The sequence below is a fragment of the Apus apus genome, chromosome 2 (genome assembly GCF_020740795.1).
Source record: "Apus apus isolate bApuApu2 chromosome 2, bApuApu2.pri.cur, whole genome shotgun sequence".
Taxonomy (NCBI): domain Eukaryota; kingdom Metazoa; phylum Chordata; class Aves; order Apodiformes; family Apodidae; genus Apus; species Apus apus.
This window is the reverse complement of record NC_067283.1, coordinates 28484265-28503151: the sequence shown is the minus strand read 5'-3', so window position 1 is coordinate 28503151 and position 18887 is coordinate 28484265. Positions and strand designations below refer to the sequence as shown.

At 40.3% G+C, this 18887-nt stretch overlaps 1 protein-coding gene across 1 annotated transcript in view; it reads left to right on the top strand.

Moving 5' to 3' along the window:
- The first annotated feature begins 1058 nt into the window (after nt 1–1058).
- The window catches only part of VWDE (von Willebrand factor D and EGF domains), a 41873-nt gene continuing 24044 nt past the window's right edge, over nt 1059–18887 (top strand). Inside the window, exons 1-9 of the mRNA XM_051610467.1 lie at nt 1059–1137; nt 3978–4209; nt 6201–6257; nt 7870–8129; nt 9673–9762; nt 10499–10643; nt 11324–11538; nt 11902–11975; nt 13839–14112. Of these exons, the coding sequence (XP_051466427.1) occupies nt 1093–1137; nt 3978–4209; nt 6201–6257; nt 7870–8129; nt 9673–9762; nt 10499–10643; nt 11324–11538; nt 11902–11975; nt 13839–14112 (1392 nt within the window). The 5' untranslated portion in view covers nt 1059–1092. The remainder of the gene's footprint in view (nt 1138–3977; nt 4210–6200; nt 6258–7869; nt 8130–9672; nt 9763–10498; nt 10644–11323; nt 11539–11901; nt 11976–13838; nt 14113–18887) is intronic.

Here is an 18887-nt window from a genome sequence, read left to right as displayed (position 1 = left end):
GTTATGTATATTTTAAATGTTACTACTTTATAATCAATCCTTTATTTTACTTTTCCCTACTTTCACTTCCCCAGCACATTTCTGAGCAAGAATGGCCGATCAGTACAAATACGCCATTAGTCAAAACTTTTATTGTTACTGTCTTTGTCAGGAGCCAACTCAGCTGCCAGATCAAACTCAGAAATTTTGGCATTCTGTTTTATTTCTGAATAAGTCTGCATTTTTTTTTAAACTGTCACAAAGACTTCTCTAGTTTCTGTTCCTTCATTTTACCTACCAGCAATTTGAGATTTTTTTTTTTTGAGACCATAGAGTCACTTAGATCCAAAAAGAATAGGTTTGTCAGCTGTATCTACTTTATTGAAATTTAGCATGTCAATCATGCACATTGACTTAAAATGTGTAAGTCAGTAACTATCCATTTACATACACACTTTTGCTTTTATCTGCATGTAGACTTGCAAATGATGTGCCAGTTACCTCTCATCCATTAGTGGGAATTCTTAATTTCATGCCTAAGAACCCTCTAAAATGGTAGCCTATATACAAAAGACCTCTGGATAATCCTTACTTCTCTTGAGGTAGGATTTTTATCCTCTCAGATGTCCGACACCCCATTTTTATTCAGTCGAATAAACATCAGTGGAACTAGAAAATTAAAATCCAGAGAGAAAGTATAAACATATTCCTTTCCAGTTTTCACATCTGGTGTAAATGCCTAATGTGGTAATTCATTTGCCTTTATTGTCAACTTAAATAAGGGAAAGTTACCACATGACAAATTCTGTTTCATTCTAGACTGCTAACACACCCATTTGTTGCTGTGACTAGGACTTCAGTGTGTTTTTCAGTAAAAGTAGCTTCACACTGTATTGTGATATATCCATATTTCCTAGTTAAAAATACTTGTTAGGCATTCCATCTTAATACTCTAAATACTCTTGCTCCATAGTTCTTGAATGCTCTCCTGGTGGACACCAGATCCTGCAGAACCCTTACCGAAGCATTGATTTTGATTCATCCCACCTCCAGCAATCAGCTATTCAGGATTTAATATGTGACCATTCCCTAACACCAGGATGGTATCGCTTTATGATTTTTGATAAGCCTGCTGAGATGCCAACCAAGTGCATAGAGGTATTGTCACAACTCATTTGATTATATTATTATGTTTTTTCTTAATAATTTTTCAGTAAGATAGGTATAAAAAAATAATACAACTCCGGAGACTGGTGTGAAGGAATATAGAGTACACATTTCCTCTAAATACTTGGGTATATTAAAGTGTGTTAACTGGACAGTTAAGTCTTAAGCATTGAAAATTTTACACAGAATGGGCAATAGCAGTTGAAGCTAAATTGCATCCCTTTTAGAGCATTCAAAACTGTCATTTGTAGTCACAGCTAAAGATTTTCTCAGTGGCAGCATAGCAAGGATATTGTGTTGTAAAGACTGTGAGGGTCAGTCTGTTAGGAAGGGTGTGCAGCCACATGAATCCAGTAATTGTGGAGCTTTTAAAGTGATCTTGTTAGGGGGAAGAGATTACTCCTGAAGTGACTTGAACTAACAGATGTAACTCAAGATTAGCTGCCTTGTCATCTGTAAGTCCCCTAATGCTCAAGAATTACTTGGGATATTTAATACTTCAGGCTTGTACTGCTTGATTTTGGAGCCCTACCAACATCCCTGTAGCTGTTATTTTCTAAAGAAATGTATCTTTGACAAGGAAACATTTCCTTGTTAAAAAAAATATATATATTTAAAATTTTAATATATTATTTTTCTAATTAATTTAAATTGCCTGGTCACTGTCTTGAAAAAGAAAAAAAAAAAAAGAAAAAGAAAAAAAAAAGAGGGGGGGATAAATGCCCAACAATGAAACACTTTGAAAGGAATACAAAACAGTTAAACCATACTAATAAAATCAAATTAAGTTTATAACAGCCCCTCTTTCTTTCTTTCTTTCTTTCTTTCTTTCTTTCTTTCTTTCTTTCTTTCTTTCTTTCTTTCTTTCTTTCTTTCTTTCTTTCTTTCTTTCTTTCTTTCTTTCTTTCTTTCTTTCTTTCTTTCTTTCTTTCTTTCTTTCTTTCTTTCTTTCTTTCTTTCTTTCTTTCTTTCTTTCTCTCTGTCACTGTTTGTTTGATTATTCATTTATTACTTTATATTTTATTAAATCTTTACAGCAACATAAAGCCATTGAAGTACCTTTAATGTGCAGGTGACCCAGGACTCACAGGGCTGTGTTGGAGAGACTACTGTTATCCAGGCTTTTGTACTGCAAAACACTAACAGAAAGTGTGATTTCTGAAGGACTTCCTTTCAGTCATATTTAATACAAAAAAATTCATTAACTAGTTTTATTTTCTCAAAATGGATACTGTTATGCAAAGAAACAGCTGGGAAATTTTTAGAAATCTGACCAAGGTTCTCAGTGCTTGATCAATATTTGGTAAAAATAGGCTCCCTGATACAGAGGAGTCCAAATAATTGCAGTTGGAAGGAGGTTGATTAAAAAATTACTCAACAAATGCAATTTATGCATTGACATCTGCTTCTTTGCATGTGTTGACAAAACCCAAGTCTATAAATTTGAATTCTCAAAGTCAAAACATTAAAACCAAGCTAAAATGGATGTCTTGTTTGGGAAGTCTCCTTTCTTTCCTTTTAGAACTTTTATTATAGCTATGTTTAATCCTTGTCAAAGATTCAGACTCTGTTAACAATCCATCCCTTTTCTGTCTACTTCTCATTAATTCTGTCTGCCTGGTGGATTGATGGGACGCTCAGATATTCGAGATTAAGAAAAGTGTACTTTTGAGATGAGTAATTGCTCGATGAGTCTGCAGATGATCTGAGACTTCATTTCATGCTCAGGTTGAAGAAAGGAATACTTCAGGTGATGTACGAAGGAGAAGAGGTTCTCAAAATCTCACAGGTTCAGATTTATAGTTTTCATGTAAAGATTTTCCAAATGCTGGTGTTAACATACTGTGTCCTTCTAAGTGTTTCTCTTCAGTTTGCTTTCCGCAGCACATGCAATGCAGGAGGTGATCTTTAACTCAGTCTGGTAACCCATGAACCAGATTCCTTCCTTATTTCTTTTTCTCAGAATTCATTTTTCTGTGTTCCTCTGTGTTCTTCTGGTGTCTGCTAAGTCAGATGTATGTGTTGGTTACCATAATCCATACTACTGTTGTGACCTGCATGTCAGTTTCCTTGGCCTGAAGACCTCTTATAGACACAGTGGTGTTTATAAGACACCAGTACACTTCTCAATCTGTGAGGAGAAGCACTGAACAAGGCTGTTGAATGAGCATCTGGACCACAGACCTTGTGAAGTCCACTGGTTTGTAAACACCAAAGGGTTTACTGTTGCTACAAAGTCTCTGTGGTTGTTACATGGGGTGCTACAAGCATATCTGCTTTAGAAGGTGGGGAATTGAGACGGGGGCTCATCAGATGTCTTGCATATTTGGCTAGGACTGCAAGTCAGTAACCTTGCATTAGCTGGCCAGATATCTTAGAAGAAATACCAAGGTTAGCTGAGCCTTCAGTCCCTGGCAAAATGTCAGCTTTAGCACCTTTAGTTGACGTTCAGTGTGTGGATGTTCTGCCACGTATTTGCTGCACTCTGATGGCATTCACACAGTTACTGTAGGTTAACAGGTGTAGAGTAACTCACTAAGCCATAACACAACTGTTAGATTTTTTGGGCAAAACACTCGTGTGTCTCCTGGTTAAGTTCTTCAGGCACTAAGTTATAGACTGTCTTTAGAAATACAAATTCGTTAGACTCAAAAAAGGACTTACGTTTCTTTTGTGTGTATTGTGTGTATTCAACCTTGAGAAGAAAAGTAAGCAAGCCCTCAATTATACTGTTGAAACTTTGCTAACAGCTCATGCAGGAAATTAATTGAATGCACATGAAATTTGATGTATCTTTAACCATTTTCTGATGTTTTTCTCTGGTGCTGAAGATGAATCACTGTGGTACTCAAGCCCCTGTCTGGTTGTCTCTGAGAGAGTCAGAATCCATGCCTCGACCTGGTGAGATCAAACAGTTAACAGCTTGTGCTACATGGCAGTTTTTCTTCAGTGCTTCAAAAGATTGCTGTCTTTTCCGGATCCCTGTCAGTGTGAGGAACTGCGGGGATTTCTTTGTTTACTTACTGCAGCCCACACAAGGATGCATGGGGTATTGTGCAGAAGGTAAGAAACTGCATGCTGTAACTCCTCCAGGTGGGTGTGTTTATGAGTAGGTGTGTTTCTCTGATATTTCGCTGAGTGGAAATGTCTGGAAATAGTTCTGTGTGCTAAAATGTCTCACAATCCTTACTTTTAATATTGATATGATAGAAAAATTATTTGCTATGGTAAGGTGGGTTCACATTACCCCCTTTTAACTTACATGTAGAACTCAAACATTTCCATTTAATGAGGTGGGTGTACAAGACACATCTAGAAGTCAAATACAGAGTACCTACAATGGCACGCGTACTCTGCAAATACCCATTTCTGAATATGCATAGAGTTGCATGTCAGAGTAAATTTTGTTTAAGAACTTGACCCAACTCCATTTGTAACAATTACTTTTTAGCATAATTAGGAATATTTTTCTTACTGTAAGTCTTTTATAATCTTTCTGGAGAGTGCACACATTCTTGCTAGAAGAAAATTCAACACTGCTCAGCAGTATGCTCTACTGATACACACTTTCTTAGTACTATGAGAAAGAACTGGAGTTCTTTTGCAATATCTTTGCTTTCTTGGACCTTTGTGCAGCACAGGTATGTTTGTATTCGCAGCTCAAAACACGTGATGTTTTAGGTAACTTAGGCATGGTTAAATCATGACAGTTATAAATGCTGTGAAATAGTGGCAAATCAGTGTAGTAGGAAATTCTTATTAGGTTGTCTAACACACCATTGTGAAAAAACGAGCAATATTTTTATGCATCATATACTGTATTGCTCTAAGTAATCTTCTCTATTACTAGCTGCTTTCAAAAGCTTAATAGCAAAGCTATCTGGGTTTTCTGGTGCTTTATTGCCTATCATTATACCTTTAGGTCCAGTTGTTAAGGCATTCTCCAAGGGTTTATTGACAGGAAAAAAACATTGCCAGAAATGGGGCATTTCAACATGCAAGTGACTGAAGCAATAAAGAATTTCTGCAATATAGAACTTTGTATTCGCTTTGGATGAAAGGTTATGAAAAGGAGAGATGAAAAACACAGACAGCAAGATACCAAATTTTTACTGCCTCAAAACAAAGTAGGCAAGAAACATAACTACGGTTTGGGTCTGCTGAATACTGTTAATCTGAAACACATTTTGAGTTTAAAAGGCCTGTTTTAAGATTGTTTTCATGCAAAGTGCATTGTACTCTTGTGCTACTTTTTATATGTAGGTTACTATGTATACTCTGTTTTCTCTTTAAAACTTGAGAGCTGTAAACACTGGATGCAAATTTTCAAACAGTCTCTCCTCTATGTGCTAAAGGAATTAAAACATTGTATCACTGAAGAATGGAACTTGAAAATCTCTTCTTTGTTTTTTTTTAATGAATGGGGTTCTGAGTTAACTGCTGCCCTTCTGGCTTAGTTTGAGTGGAGTGACTAACCTCTTTCTTCTCCTGTTATAAATGCACTGGTATTTTCATGTTTAATCAAAGTTCTTCTTTTTTAAATAACATTCAAAGTACCGAACTGTAGAGGTGCACCAGAACTTTTTCTTAGGCCCTACTAAGAGAGATGACCTTTTTCAAAGGAAGTCTATGCTGAATTTCGGCTGTCCAGGGCTACTGTTAAGGAAAAGCACTGGGATGAGAATTCAGGGAGACAAAATGCAAATTCAAGAGAATAGTTTAATTTCTTTTGTATTCACTAACAATTTCTCAAAGTATTGGCTGGTTACATCTGCAGTAGAAGTTGTATAGGTAGTAGAATGTTCTGTACCCTTCCTCCTAGGTATAGCCAATCTACTTGTGATTTCCAATGCAAGGCTTTCTACCAGCTGCTATTATAACTGTATATGAATCTAATTACAAGGCTGCCTCTGTTCTGCTAATTTATGCTTCAATTAGTGTCTTGTGGTATTTGGTGTATTTTTAACATAGGGCAATAACTTAGGAGCATTGGTGTGCATACTCTGTATGTGTATGAATACACAATTTAAGAACAATTTATGGGGTTTTTTCAGGTGCAAAGCTACAGACCTGTGATCCTGAGAGAATGGAAAACCAAGGCATCTGTAGCAGTGAGTATTTTGCTTTGATTTTCAAAATTTTCTGTACTTCTATGACCTAATAGTGTCAACATATTTATACTCTGTCTTGAATAAAAGCATGTTCATGTTATCAACAGTATTGCTTGGTTTGTTGCAAAATGAGCAGTTTGGAGGCAATTTCAGATCTTGGATTACAAAAATACTTTCTCAGCATAATGTTCAGAATAAGCACCAAAATATTAAAAAGTAATTTTAATAATGGTGATTTACAGATAGCTTTGATTCTTTAGAAATCAAATATAAGAGGAATCTGTAAATAATACTGTTGCTTATTCTGCTCCTTTTTTTGCATAGTTTTTTTTTGTTTTGTATTATTTTATTTTTCCCCTTCATAAGTAGAGAAAATATTCTTCTGTCATGCAAATTCCTTTGTGTGTTGCTCTCTCCTGTCTGGTAAAATAATTAATTGTATTTTATTCCCTTGTTTTTTTTTCCCTCCCGGCCTTCCTATGGGCTACAATATAATCAAAGGCTGATAAAGAGTTTTTTCTCCTTTTAATAATTAATGAAAGGAGCATACACATTTTCTCTGTTTCTTTAAGCAATTATCTAATAATTCCACATATGAAAAAGTTAAATATTATTAGTGTATTTATCAGGAAAATATATGTCAAAGTGCACCCTTAGTAAGTTTGCAGATGACACTAAGTTGGGTGGGAGTGTCAATCTGCTTGAGGGTAGGGAGGCTCTGCAAGGGGATCTGAACAGGCTTGATTGATGGGCCAAGGCCAATGGCATGAGTTTCAATAAAGCCAAATATCGAGTCCTGCGCTTTGGCCACAACAACCCCCAGCAGCAGTACAGGCTTGAGAAGGAGTGGCTGGAGAGCTGCCCAGCAGAGAGGGACCTGGGGGTGTTGACTGACATCAGGCCAAACATGAGCTGGCAGTGTGCCCTTGGTGACCAAGAAGGCCAACAGTATCCTGACCTGCATCAGGAATAGTGTGACCAGCAGGACCAGGGAGCTGATCTTACCCCTATACTCGGCCTTGGTGAGGCTGCACCTCAAGCACTGCGTGCAGTTTTGGGCACCTCAGTAAAGGAAGGACATTGAGGTGCTGGAGAGGGTGCAGAGAAAGGCAGCCAGGCTGCTTAGAGGTCTGGAGAACTGGCCTTATGAGGAGAGGCTGAGGGAGCTGGGGTTGTTCAGCCTGGAGAAGAGGAGGCTGAGGAGAGACCACATCGCCCTCTACAACTACCTGAAATGAGGTTCTAGTGAGGTGGGTGTTGGCCTCTTCTCCCTAGTGACTAGTGATAGGACAAGAAGAAATGGGGTCAAGTTGTGCCAGGAGAAGTTCAGGCTGGATATTAGGAAAAAAATTATTCACTGAAAGAGTGGTGAGGCACTGGAACTGGCTGCCCAGGGAGGTGGTTGAGGCACCATCCCTGGAGGTGTTCAAAAAGCAGCTAGGTGTGGTGCTTCAGAAGATGGTTTAGTGGTCACAGGGTTGCAGGACTGATGGTTGGACTTGATGATCTTGAAAGTCTTTTCCAACCTTAATTATTCTATAATTGTATTATTTTCATCCGTTATTACTTTTGCATAGAGTAAGATGCACAAACCACACTTCTGTTTGACTAGGTAACTTGGCTCCTTCATCGTCTCCATCTGTGTCACCACCACTACCAGCCATTCCTGAAGTTGTAGCAGAGTTGATCAAAAGCAGCATTTATCTAAGGTGTACCTTTGACGTTCCTTTTGCAAACAGCTCAGTTGGATTCATTGTAACTTGGTCAAGACTTTCTCCTGATGGTATCAAAGAAGAACTGAAATATGAGACAGCAGCTCATGCATTCTCACTTCTAGAACTAGATGGGATAAATGTCAGACTTGGAGACAGGGTACGTTAAAAATAAATATATTCTCTTTGTATCTTAGTAACTGTTATTTGTTCTCCATAACTATTTTAGCTAAAGGCATATAATTTCATAAATGCTCAGTAGAAACTAACAGTTGTTAGACAGAGTCAAAGCACCTTGCTGTATAATTTTTCTTGGCAGAAGTGTATTGCCTCTAGTTGTTGTTTACACCAAAAGTGTCCATATGAATGTGGAAATACCACAGAATATATCAATATTTATCACTGTTATTAAGGTTTTGAGACTGTCTGTCTCAGTATGATGCAGTGTGTCTCTAGGAGATAAATGTTTATTCAAGTTGCCTCTTCACTCCCCTACTTTGATTTTGTTTGATATGGAAAATTAAGAGGATTTTTGGATGCAACTGCATCTAAGTAAGAGGCTATAAGAGCTAGAGATTGTGAGAAGCTATGTTGATTGGTTAGATAAATTTATTTTCTCTCAATCAATAATGAGTTGCTGCTTGATGACGGTGTCTAAGATCAGATTGAAATGGTTTAATCTCTGCCATCAAAAGCAGTGGGAGTACCTGCACTAACCTGTGTGGTAGAAGAATCAAGATGTAGGCTCTCATGTTAAATTTGAGAAGTTCAAGCATTGGGAAATCAATAAGCTTTCTACCTGCGTATACCAAACTATGGGTTAATTTTTTTCTAGTCAAAATAAAACACAAAAAAACACACAGTTGGAGCATGTGTGTATGTGTGTTTAAGCAAAAGTCAGGCTGCTTGGATGGCTTATGAACAACAATAGCAATTGCTAATCCTCAGAAATCCTCTGGGGACTTGGTGAATAGTTGCATGGCAGTGTTAGCTTGGTGACAGTCTAAGGGAAAGGCACCTGCTGCTGCTGTGAATCCTTGATTTTCTCAGCATATCAATTATTGCATGTGTGGTCAGTACGTCTCAAAATGGATACAGCAAAATAAACAAACAAAAACTACAAACCAAAGCAAAACCACAGTGTCTAGTAGCATGGGACTGGTTCAGTGGAGGGAAATCATGGGGAAGTCTTCAGCTTGAAAAAGATTATCCAAACCTGTAACAGCAGCAAAAAACATAGTAAGAAGAGGAGGAGGAGGGGATGGTTGTTTTGCATAATCTAAGATCTAAAGTGCACTAAAAAATTAAAAGGTAACAAATGTGGAGCAGACAATAAGAAGTAAATTATGAGTAATAAAGTATAGGATGTATTGCCAAAGATGACATGGGGCACAGAAATGCTTAAGAAGGGGATTTGTTAAATCCTTTGACTTAGATGCTTGTTAAACATGATGGTTTGTGTGCAGCCTTTTGTTCAAGAAGTCTCTGCACCACTGGTGGAATATACCAGGAAAAAGTCTTAGTGTGCTCAATCTGTTTCTGTGTTTTTGTTAAGCAGGACCACTGGCAATTGGTAACTTCTTGTGTGAATAGAGGACTGGGCATGATAAATGCATCACACTGACCCATGATATATGGGTTTAATCCTTACATGGCCACTTCATACAAAAAATGTATGATATTATTTTGCTTTTACCTTACAGATCTATTGTAGCAGCTCTAGTTTTCTCATGGAGAAGCCAGATATACAAAGCTCTTCTGTTGAAAGCAAGGAATTTTTTGCTGGCATTAAGGTAATTTTGAAATATAATGTTTTTACTTTATTGTAATTGCAGTCTTTCTGATTTTCTACAGCAGTCAGGAGGTGTTCAAAATGTGTTAATTGTGAATTAGTAGAACATGTTGTTGCCTGCAGTGAACTTAAACTTGCCCAAAAGCAGGAGATTCAAAGCTGTTTCTGTGCTCCCCCCTTCTGTGCTTTTGTGTTAGAAGACTGAATTGGCAACTCGCACAAGTTATAACAACGTGGTGAAAGCCCTGGTCTCTATCAACTGCCACTGAATTATGTTATATTTGTAACCTAAGGAAGGCCACAGCTCAGACCTGGGTCCTGGTGCACAGTTCTCCCTTACATTTAACTGCTGCTGCTATTTCTGATGTGGTTTTGACAGATGCCAACAGCCTCTCATGGTGCCAGACTCTGGGATTTAGTTTCCAGAAGTAACCCAGACAATACATTTTTGTGGTGCTAATATGGTTTTCTAATCCCTTATCTTTCTAGCTGGTCTTTACTCTTGCCTTTTCCTTACCCTTGCATTTTATTCTCAAGACTCTTGCTGCTGTGTCATCTTTTCCCCAGTGTGCCACTGCTCTTCAGACCATCTAAATAAACCTGATGAAGTGGAATGGGCCATGCACTATCTCATTCAGTTCTCTAAGTTTTTTATACTTGACTCCTAGCTAGTTAGTAAGCAATGCTGTAGTTCATCCACGAAGATTGTGTTTTAAGTACAATTTCTTCTGTGCTAGATACATCCAGAAACATATAATATATCAGAAGATGGGAAGGAATACAGACTAGCAATACAAAGTAGTATTCCTGTTCCTTGTCTTGAATTCAGCCATCTTGAAAGTGACTGCAAAATCTCACTAATACTAAATACTGTCGATAAAGGTAAATATTATCCTGATTTTTGTTGCATTTTTTAATGTGTAATTTCTTTCCAAAATGTTCCCTCTGGTCTGCTTCTTTGGAGAATCTGTTACATTGTGAAATACTTTCTAAAATGTTCAAAGAACATTTTCACAGGCTGTGTATACTGCTGCTGAAAGTATGGAAGAATGTGTTCATATTGCATTATTTGCTGAAGTTAGCAGGTGTTTCTGGCAGCTTTGGACATCAGAACCATATTCTTTAAAACTTGAATGGACAGAATATTGTAATACTTGCAAAGTTCGTATTGTTGTCCTGTTGTATTGCAAGTATTGTATATGCGGTTGTGAAGTCCTCATTTTTTAATGTTACTGTTATTTTCTGTAGTCCTTTCTCATGGCACATGTCTTGTGAACCCCAGGAGGAGCCTTGCCTATGCAGACAACCATTTTTATGTCACATCAGAGAGACTATAATGATTTTCATTTGACTATCAAACTAGAAAATTCAAAAGCATTTTCTTGGGTGTGTGTATAAAGGTGTAGAGAGGGGGTTTTGCATGACCAAAGCCAAGGAAAATGCATAGTTATTTTCATTTATGAAAATACCTGTGAATAAGTTATTATTTATATTAACAGTAGTATTCAAAATGTGACTTGTTAAGAGGAAAACTCACTAACGATGTGTTTTCATTAAAACAGGTAAAGAGCAGTTAGGTTTAAACTTGGCTCTTTCTTCTTGTCACGTGGATCTTCTGCAGAAACCCTGCAACAACGGAATCTGTAGTCAAGCTGTAGTTTATTTCACTGCTGTGACAGACTTTATGCAGGATGGAGACAGAATTACCAGAATTGCAGTTGAACCTATATCCAGTGAAAATTTTCTGTGGAATGGCTACGTTCCAGAAAGCACACAGGTTGAAAATCTTCATGTTAAGCCCTGTAAAAGCAACTGGCCAGAAATGTGGCTGATACAATGAAGCATCTGTTTCAGTTGAGATGTGTAGGCTGGCACCAAGATTTCTAAGTAGTCAATTTTCCATTGTTTTGTTTTCATTAAAATTATACGTTTTTGCTTGAATTACATTGGGGGGTTTTGTTTTTTTTCTGGGGGTTTTTGTGTGTTTTTAAACCTTTGAATATTAATATAAGTACTTAGATGGATTAAATGTACGAGATAACATATTTATTAGAAAGTAAACTAGTATCATAAGATAAATAATGTGACTGAATCTGTTTATTTTTTAATCTGACATGACTTTACTATACTTTGTTTTAAGATTACAGTAAAGGATCTGCCCACTGCCTACTGCTACTCCTTCACTGACCCTCATATAATTACATTTGATGGAAGGTAATCACTGGGTTGCTGCTCTTAATTTTAAAGTGTGTTTTGGCTTTGTTTGTTTGTTTTTTAAAATCTATGCTGGTGATACAAGTTAGCTCATTTTCTTCAAGTGGCAGAGTGAGATGAAGAGGATATGTTGCCACCAAAAAAGGATGTTCAGCCTACAACCCTGTTCTTGGAAACTTGATAAAGGGAAAAGACAAGTTCTAATTGCTTCTCTGATAGTACTGTGATTGGCAGTAGTAGTGTAAAGTCTCTGGGGTTATCTTGATATTGCAGTTTGACCTTCAGTGGAAAGTATAGTGATGGTTTCCCTGGGCATTTTAACCATTGATGCATTATGATCAAGCTTTCTTATAAAGCAATGATGTTATGGGGAAAGAACTTCCTTTTAAAGGGTGAAGCCTATTGTTAATTTATTTTACAAACTGAGGAAACAAATAGAAAATGAACTATCCTTCCTGAATCATGGGTAATCCTGTGTAGTCCCAGTAGGGTAGCCATCAGCAGTTCATCAGCTGGCCCATTTTACTTAAACCAAATCACCATTATGCCATTAATTTTCAATGCCATTTATAGCCAAGAGGCTGTTAAACTTGCAGCAACAGTTTGGGGTTTTTTCTTTTATTTTTTTTCCCCCTTCTCACTGCTGAATCATTAAATTGGCTGTTTTAACCTTGCTTCAGGGAACAGATGGCTAGCCCTAAGGAAAAAAAAGAAGTCACTATTTATGGTTTTCATCTTAAATAATTTTCAGCTCTTTGGGAATAAGCACTTCCCATCTCCATCTTCAGAAAGCAGATGTTTTGAAAAGCGTGTGACTTTCTAAATCATGTTATCAAGGGTACTTATGCAGTCTTCAGCAGCTGCCCACCACGTGCACACTGCTATACATCTTACTGCTCTTGCTGCATAGGTGTACTGCTGTAGAAAGAAAAATATTGAGAAGTATCCCGCATTTTCCAGTCATAAGTACAGTTAAAAAAATAATTAAGGAATGGCAGTAGCTTCATAGATATCTTTTGATTCACAACCATTTTCTACATATACACCACTCATGATCCTTCTTTTTTTCCTTATTTTTCTGCTGCAAAACAGGTTTCATTTTCTTGATTTAGAGCTGCCCAGGAGAAGATATGATGGTGTATGTTCAGAACAAAGTTGGGTTGGTTTGTGGACTGTACTGCTTGGTCTTTCTGATGCAGGAAAATGAGTTGCAGTATCAAAGCTCATAAAATACTAGAAATCTTTTGAATCATAGAATAATAGAATGTATGGGGTTGGAAGGGACCTTTAAAGATCATAGAATCATAGAATCATAGAATCCTAAGGGTTGGAAGGGACCTCGAGAGATCATCTAGTCCAACCCCCCCTGCCAGAGCAGGGTCACCTAGAGTACATCACATAGGAACTCATCCAGGTGGGTTTTGAATGTCTCCAGTGAAGGAGACTCCACAACCTCCCTGGGCAGCCTGTTCCAGTGCTCTGTCACTCTTACAGTAAAATTTTTTTTTCGGATCATCTAGTGTCCAGCCCCCCCTGCAGTGCAGAAGGACCTGTAACTAGATCAGGTTGCTCAAAGCCTCCTCAAACCTGACCTTGAATGTTTCCAGGGATGGAGCCTCCAGCACATCTCTGGGCAACCTGTTCCAGTGCTTCACCACCCTCATTGTAAAGAATTTCTTCCTAATGTCTGATCTAAATCTACCCTGCTCTAGTTTAAGGCCATTGTCCCTTGTCCTATTGCTACACACCCTTGTAAACAGTCCCTCCCTATTTTAAAATGTCTTTTAAAATGAAGTTGCTGGCATGGAGTGATACAGTTATTTATAATCAAAGTGATATCACATATTATTATTTTGATTCCAGACTCTATGACAATTTTAAAACAGGAACATTTGTCCTCTATAAGAGTACATCTCGAGATTTTGAAGTTCATGTTCGCCAGTGGGACTGTGGAAGTCTTCACTACCCAGCATCCTGTAACTGTGGCTTTGTTGCCAGAGAAGGAGGTGATATAATTGCATTTGACATGTGCAGTGGTCAGCTACGTGAGTCACAGCCACACTTATCTGTAATAAGTAGAGACACAACAAGAAGCAATGTCAGAATCACTGAATCCTACGAAGGAAGAAAAGTAACAGTAAGTAGCAAAAATTGCTTGCATATATAATGGTTATCTCTGCAGTCATTTTTATGAATTCACACTAACTTAAGAACTAAAACATTCCTTATTTTTTGCAATTAAGCAGTAGCATAATGTTTATTTTACAATCATAGTCCTTTGGCCAGTGTTTTGCTGGCAAGAGTCCCGAGAAATCCCGGAGCCGCTGCTGGAGAAAGCGGAGAGTTATGAGGGTCAGGAGAGCTCGAGCCTAAGGGTCGGCAGTGACGGATGAGCAGAGTCCTCCCCGGACGCCGGCCATGGACGGAAGAGAGCGGCGAGAAGAAGGAGGAAGCTGTCTTCTAAGATCTCTGTCCTTCCTCTGAGCTTACGTAGATATATGGGATGGAATATCTTTGGCCAATTTTGCTGTCTGTCTAACTCAGCCTCCCACGGGGGGGTCAGAGATCTCCCCGTAGTGTCTGAGCCGGCGGAGTGAAGGTGTAACCTTGAAGCCTCAGTAGTTAGAAAAACATTCCACTGTCTTATCAGCCTAGCAGAACACACAGTTGCTAGTTACAAGAAAGCTTACTGAAGGAAAAAAAAATCAGTGAAAAGAAAAATTGGCTTAATCCTGGCTCACACCAGGACATTCCACCCCTTATTCCATACCATATATTACATACAGGCTCTATACTTTACCAGCTGTCAAATTAAGGATTCTCTCCCAAAGTCAGATTACCTTGAGGTACATATTGTACTTCACCATCCTCCATCATCACACACCAGGTATGTCCAGGTCCCTGAGCAAAAGCAATACCCCTGACAGGTTTACCTTTGCCTGAAGCAGGATAGACCCAAACACTTTTACCCAGCAGGTTTCTTTCACATACCACAGGGACTTTATCCCCATCTGTAGTATGCAAAAGGTCTGACTGGGCAGGACCAGCCCGATTGATGGATCCCCTGGTATTAACTAACCAGGTGGCCTTTGCCAAATTTTTATCCCAATTTTTGAAAGTTCCACCACCCATTGCCTTTAGGGTAGCCTTCAACAGACCATTGTACCTTTCAACTTTCCCTGAGGCCTGTGCATAGTATGGGATATGGTAGATCCATTCAATACCATGCTCTTTAGCCCAGTCAGTGACAAGACTGTTTTTGAAATGAGTCCCATTGTCTGACTCAATTCTCTCTGGAGTACCATGTCTCCACAAAATTTTCTTTTCAAGACCCAGAATAGTATTCCTGGCTGTGGCATGAGGCACAGGATATGTCTCCAACCATCCTGTACTTGTTTCCACCATTGTAAGCACATAGCGCTTACCCTGGCGGCTCTGAGGAAGTGTGATGTAGTCAATTTGCCAGGCCTCTCCAAATTTGTACTTTGACCACCTCCCCTCATATCACAAAGGTTTCAACCGTTTTGCCTGCTTAATTGCAGCACATGTCTCACAGTCGTGGATCACCTGTGCAATAGTGTCCATGGTTAAGTCCACCCCTCGGTCACGAGCCCATTTGTATGTTGCATCTCTGCCCTGATGACCTGAAGCATCATGGGCCCACCGAGCCAGAAAAAGCTCACCCTTGTGTTCCCAGTCTAAGTCTACTTGGAACACTTGGGCAGCCTCATCTGCTCGTTGGTTGTGTCGATGTTCCTCAGTGGCTCGACTCAGAGGCACATGTGCATCCACATGACGCACTTTTACCTCCAGTTTCTCTATCCGAGCTGCAATGTCTTTCCACAGGTCAGCAACCCAAATAGGTTTACCCTTTCGCTGCCAGTTATTCTGCTGCCACTGTTTTAGCCAACCCCACAAGGCATTTGCTGCCATCCACGAGTCAGTGTAGAGGTAGAGTCTCGGCCACCCCTCTCGCTCAGCAATGTCCAAAGCCAGCTGGATGGCTTTTACCTCTGCAAACTGACTTGATTCACCTTCTCCTTCAGCTGCTTGTGCGACCAGTCGTGTAGGACTCCACACGGCAGCTTTCCACTTCCGGCGGTTCCCTACAAGACGACAGGAGCCATCGGTGAAAAGAGCAAATTGTTTCTCAGTCTCTGGTAGATGATCATATGGTGGAGCTTCTTGAGCTCGTCTCACCACTTCTTGTGGTGGCATTCCGAAGTGGGTGCCTTCTGGCCAGTTTGTAATTGCTTCCACAATACCTGGACGATTAGGTTTCCCTATTCGGGCTCTTTGGGTGATCAAAGCAGTCCATTTACTCCAAGTCACATCGGTGGCATGATGGACAGGAGAAAGGTTATTCTCGAACATGAATCTCAGCACCGGTAGTCTGGGCGCCAGAAAGAGCTGTGCTTCAGTGCCAATCACTTCTGAAGCGGCTCTAACTCCTTCATATGCTGCAAGTATCTCCTTCTCAGTTGTTGTGTAGTTAGTCTCGGAACCTCTGTAGCTCCGGCTCCAGAATCCCAGGGGTCGACCTCGAGTTTCCCCTGGTGCTTTCTGCCAGAGGCTCCAGTTGGGACCATTGTGTCCGGCTGCAGTGTAGAGCACGTTCTTGATGTCTGGCCCTGTTCTAACTGGTCCAAGGGCCATTGCCTGCGCAATCTCCTTCTTGATCTGCTCAAAAGCTTTCTGTTGGTCAGGACCCCATTTGAAATCATTCTTCTTTCTAGTCACCTCATAGAGAGGTTTCACAATTTCACTGTAACATGGAATATGCATTCTCCAGAAACCAACAGTCCCTAAAAAGGTTTGAGTGTCCTTTTTAGTTGATGGTGGGGCCATAGCTGTTACTTTGTTAATCACATCCATTGGGATCTGGCGACGACCATCTTGCCACTTGATTCCCAGGAACTGGATCTCTCGCGAAGGTCCCTTGACCTTGCTTCTTTTTACAGCAAAACCAGCATCCAGAAGAATTTGGATGATCTTTTTACCTTTCTCAAAAACTTCTTCTGATGTGTCACCCCACACAATGATGTCATCAATATACTGCAGGTGTTCTGGAGCTCCACTCTTCTCCAGTGCAGCATGGATCAGTCCATGGCAAATGGTTGAGCTGTGTTTCCACCCCTGGGGCAGTCGATTCCAGGTGTACTGGACTCCCCTCCAGGTGAAAGCAAACTGTGGCCTGCACTCTGGTGCTATGGGAATAGAGAAGAATGCATGAGCAATGTCAATAGTGGCATACCACCTAGCTGCTTTTGACTCCAACTCATACTGAAGCTCTAGCATGTCCGGTACAGCAGCACTAAGTGGTGGTGTCACCTCATTCAGGCCACGATAGTCCACTGTCAGCCTCCACTCGCCATCAGGCTTTCGCACTGGCCAGATAGGACTGTTGAAGGGTGAATGAGTCCTGCTAATCACACCTTGGCTTTCCAATTGCCGAATCAACTTATGAATGGGGATCACAGAGTCTCTGTTGGTGCGATACTGTCGTCTATGCACTGTTGAAGTGGCAATTGGCACCTGTTGGTCTTCAACCTCCAGCAACCCTACTACAGAAGGGTCATCTGAAAGGCCAGACAAAGTACGCAGCTGTTCAGTGTCCTCAGTCTCTACAGCTGCTATACCAAAGGCCCACCGGTACCCTTTCGGGTCACGGAAGTATCCTTTCCTAAGATAGTCTATGCCAAGGATACACGGAGCAGCTGGGCCAGTCACTATAGGGTGCATTTGCCACTCCTTACCAGTGAGGCTCACACCGGCCTCCACAACAGTCAGTTGTTGAGAACCTCCTGTCACTCCAGAGATAGTGACAGGGTTTGTCCCTTTATGATTCGATGGCATTAGAGTGCACTGTGCACCAGTGTCCACCAAAGCTTTATATCTTTGTGGTTCTGATGTGCCAGGCCACCGAATCCACACAGTCCAATAAACTCGGTTGTCCCTCTCCTCCTCCTGGCTGGAGGCAGGGCATCCCTAGGGTTGAGCACTAGAGCTCGATGAACCATCCTGGTTGTTGACTGGTGCAACCTTCTTCTTGGAAGAACCATCTCCTGGCTTTGTTCTGTTTAGAAGCTCTTGCACACGTAACTGGAGCATATCAGTGGGTTTCTTGTCCCAGACTCTCATGTCCTCTCTAAAATGATTTTTCAAGAGAGACCACAGGTGGCGTCGCAGTGAGTCCTGTCTTCCTTGCTGCTGTCTCGTAGCAGGACGTCTCTTCTTAATGGCTGCAACACGTGACCAGTTGTCTCTAGGAAGAGTCTGGAGTTTACTTCCCTTTGGCATCTTATACTTCCTGTCAACCATTTTCTTAACGGCTGAGGTTTGGAAGTAAAGGGAATCAGAGAGGATGTCTCCATACTGTCGTGCTTTGACAGTTACTTCACGTACAGTTGGTCTTTCGTAACCTTCAAAACATCCCATGAAGGAGAATATATGGGCATGCGCTGCTGGTACAGCCTGAACAAACTTCCGGAACATTTGTGTGTCACACTCAACATCATCAGGATCTGTGATTCCATCGTTATTATAGATCACTTCTCGCACAGCAATCTCTCTCAAGTAGGTGATGGCTTTCTCGAGAGTGGGTGTTCTGCTTCGGCGCCATCCGATGTCACCCTTGTGGGGATATCTCTCTCTCACAGCTGAAAGAAGTCGGTCCCACAGGGTAGTAGTTCCTGTCTTACTACTAAGTGCTCTGTCAATACCAGCATCTCTGGCCAGGGATCCCAACTGCTTGGCTTCTCTCTCATCCACATTGTAGGTCTCAGCACCACTATCAAAGCATCGGAGCAGCCAAGGAAGGATTCCCTCACCATCAATGCGGGTGAAGTCCTTTCTCATGAGGCGCAGTTCTTTCATAGAGAAAGGGTGGGTAAGGTCATCGTCGTCATCTGA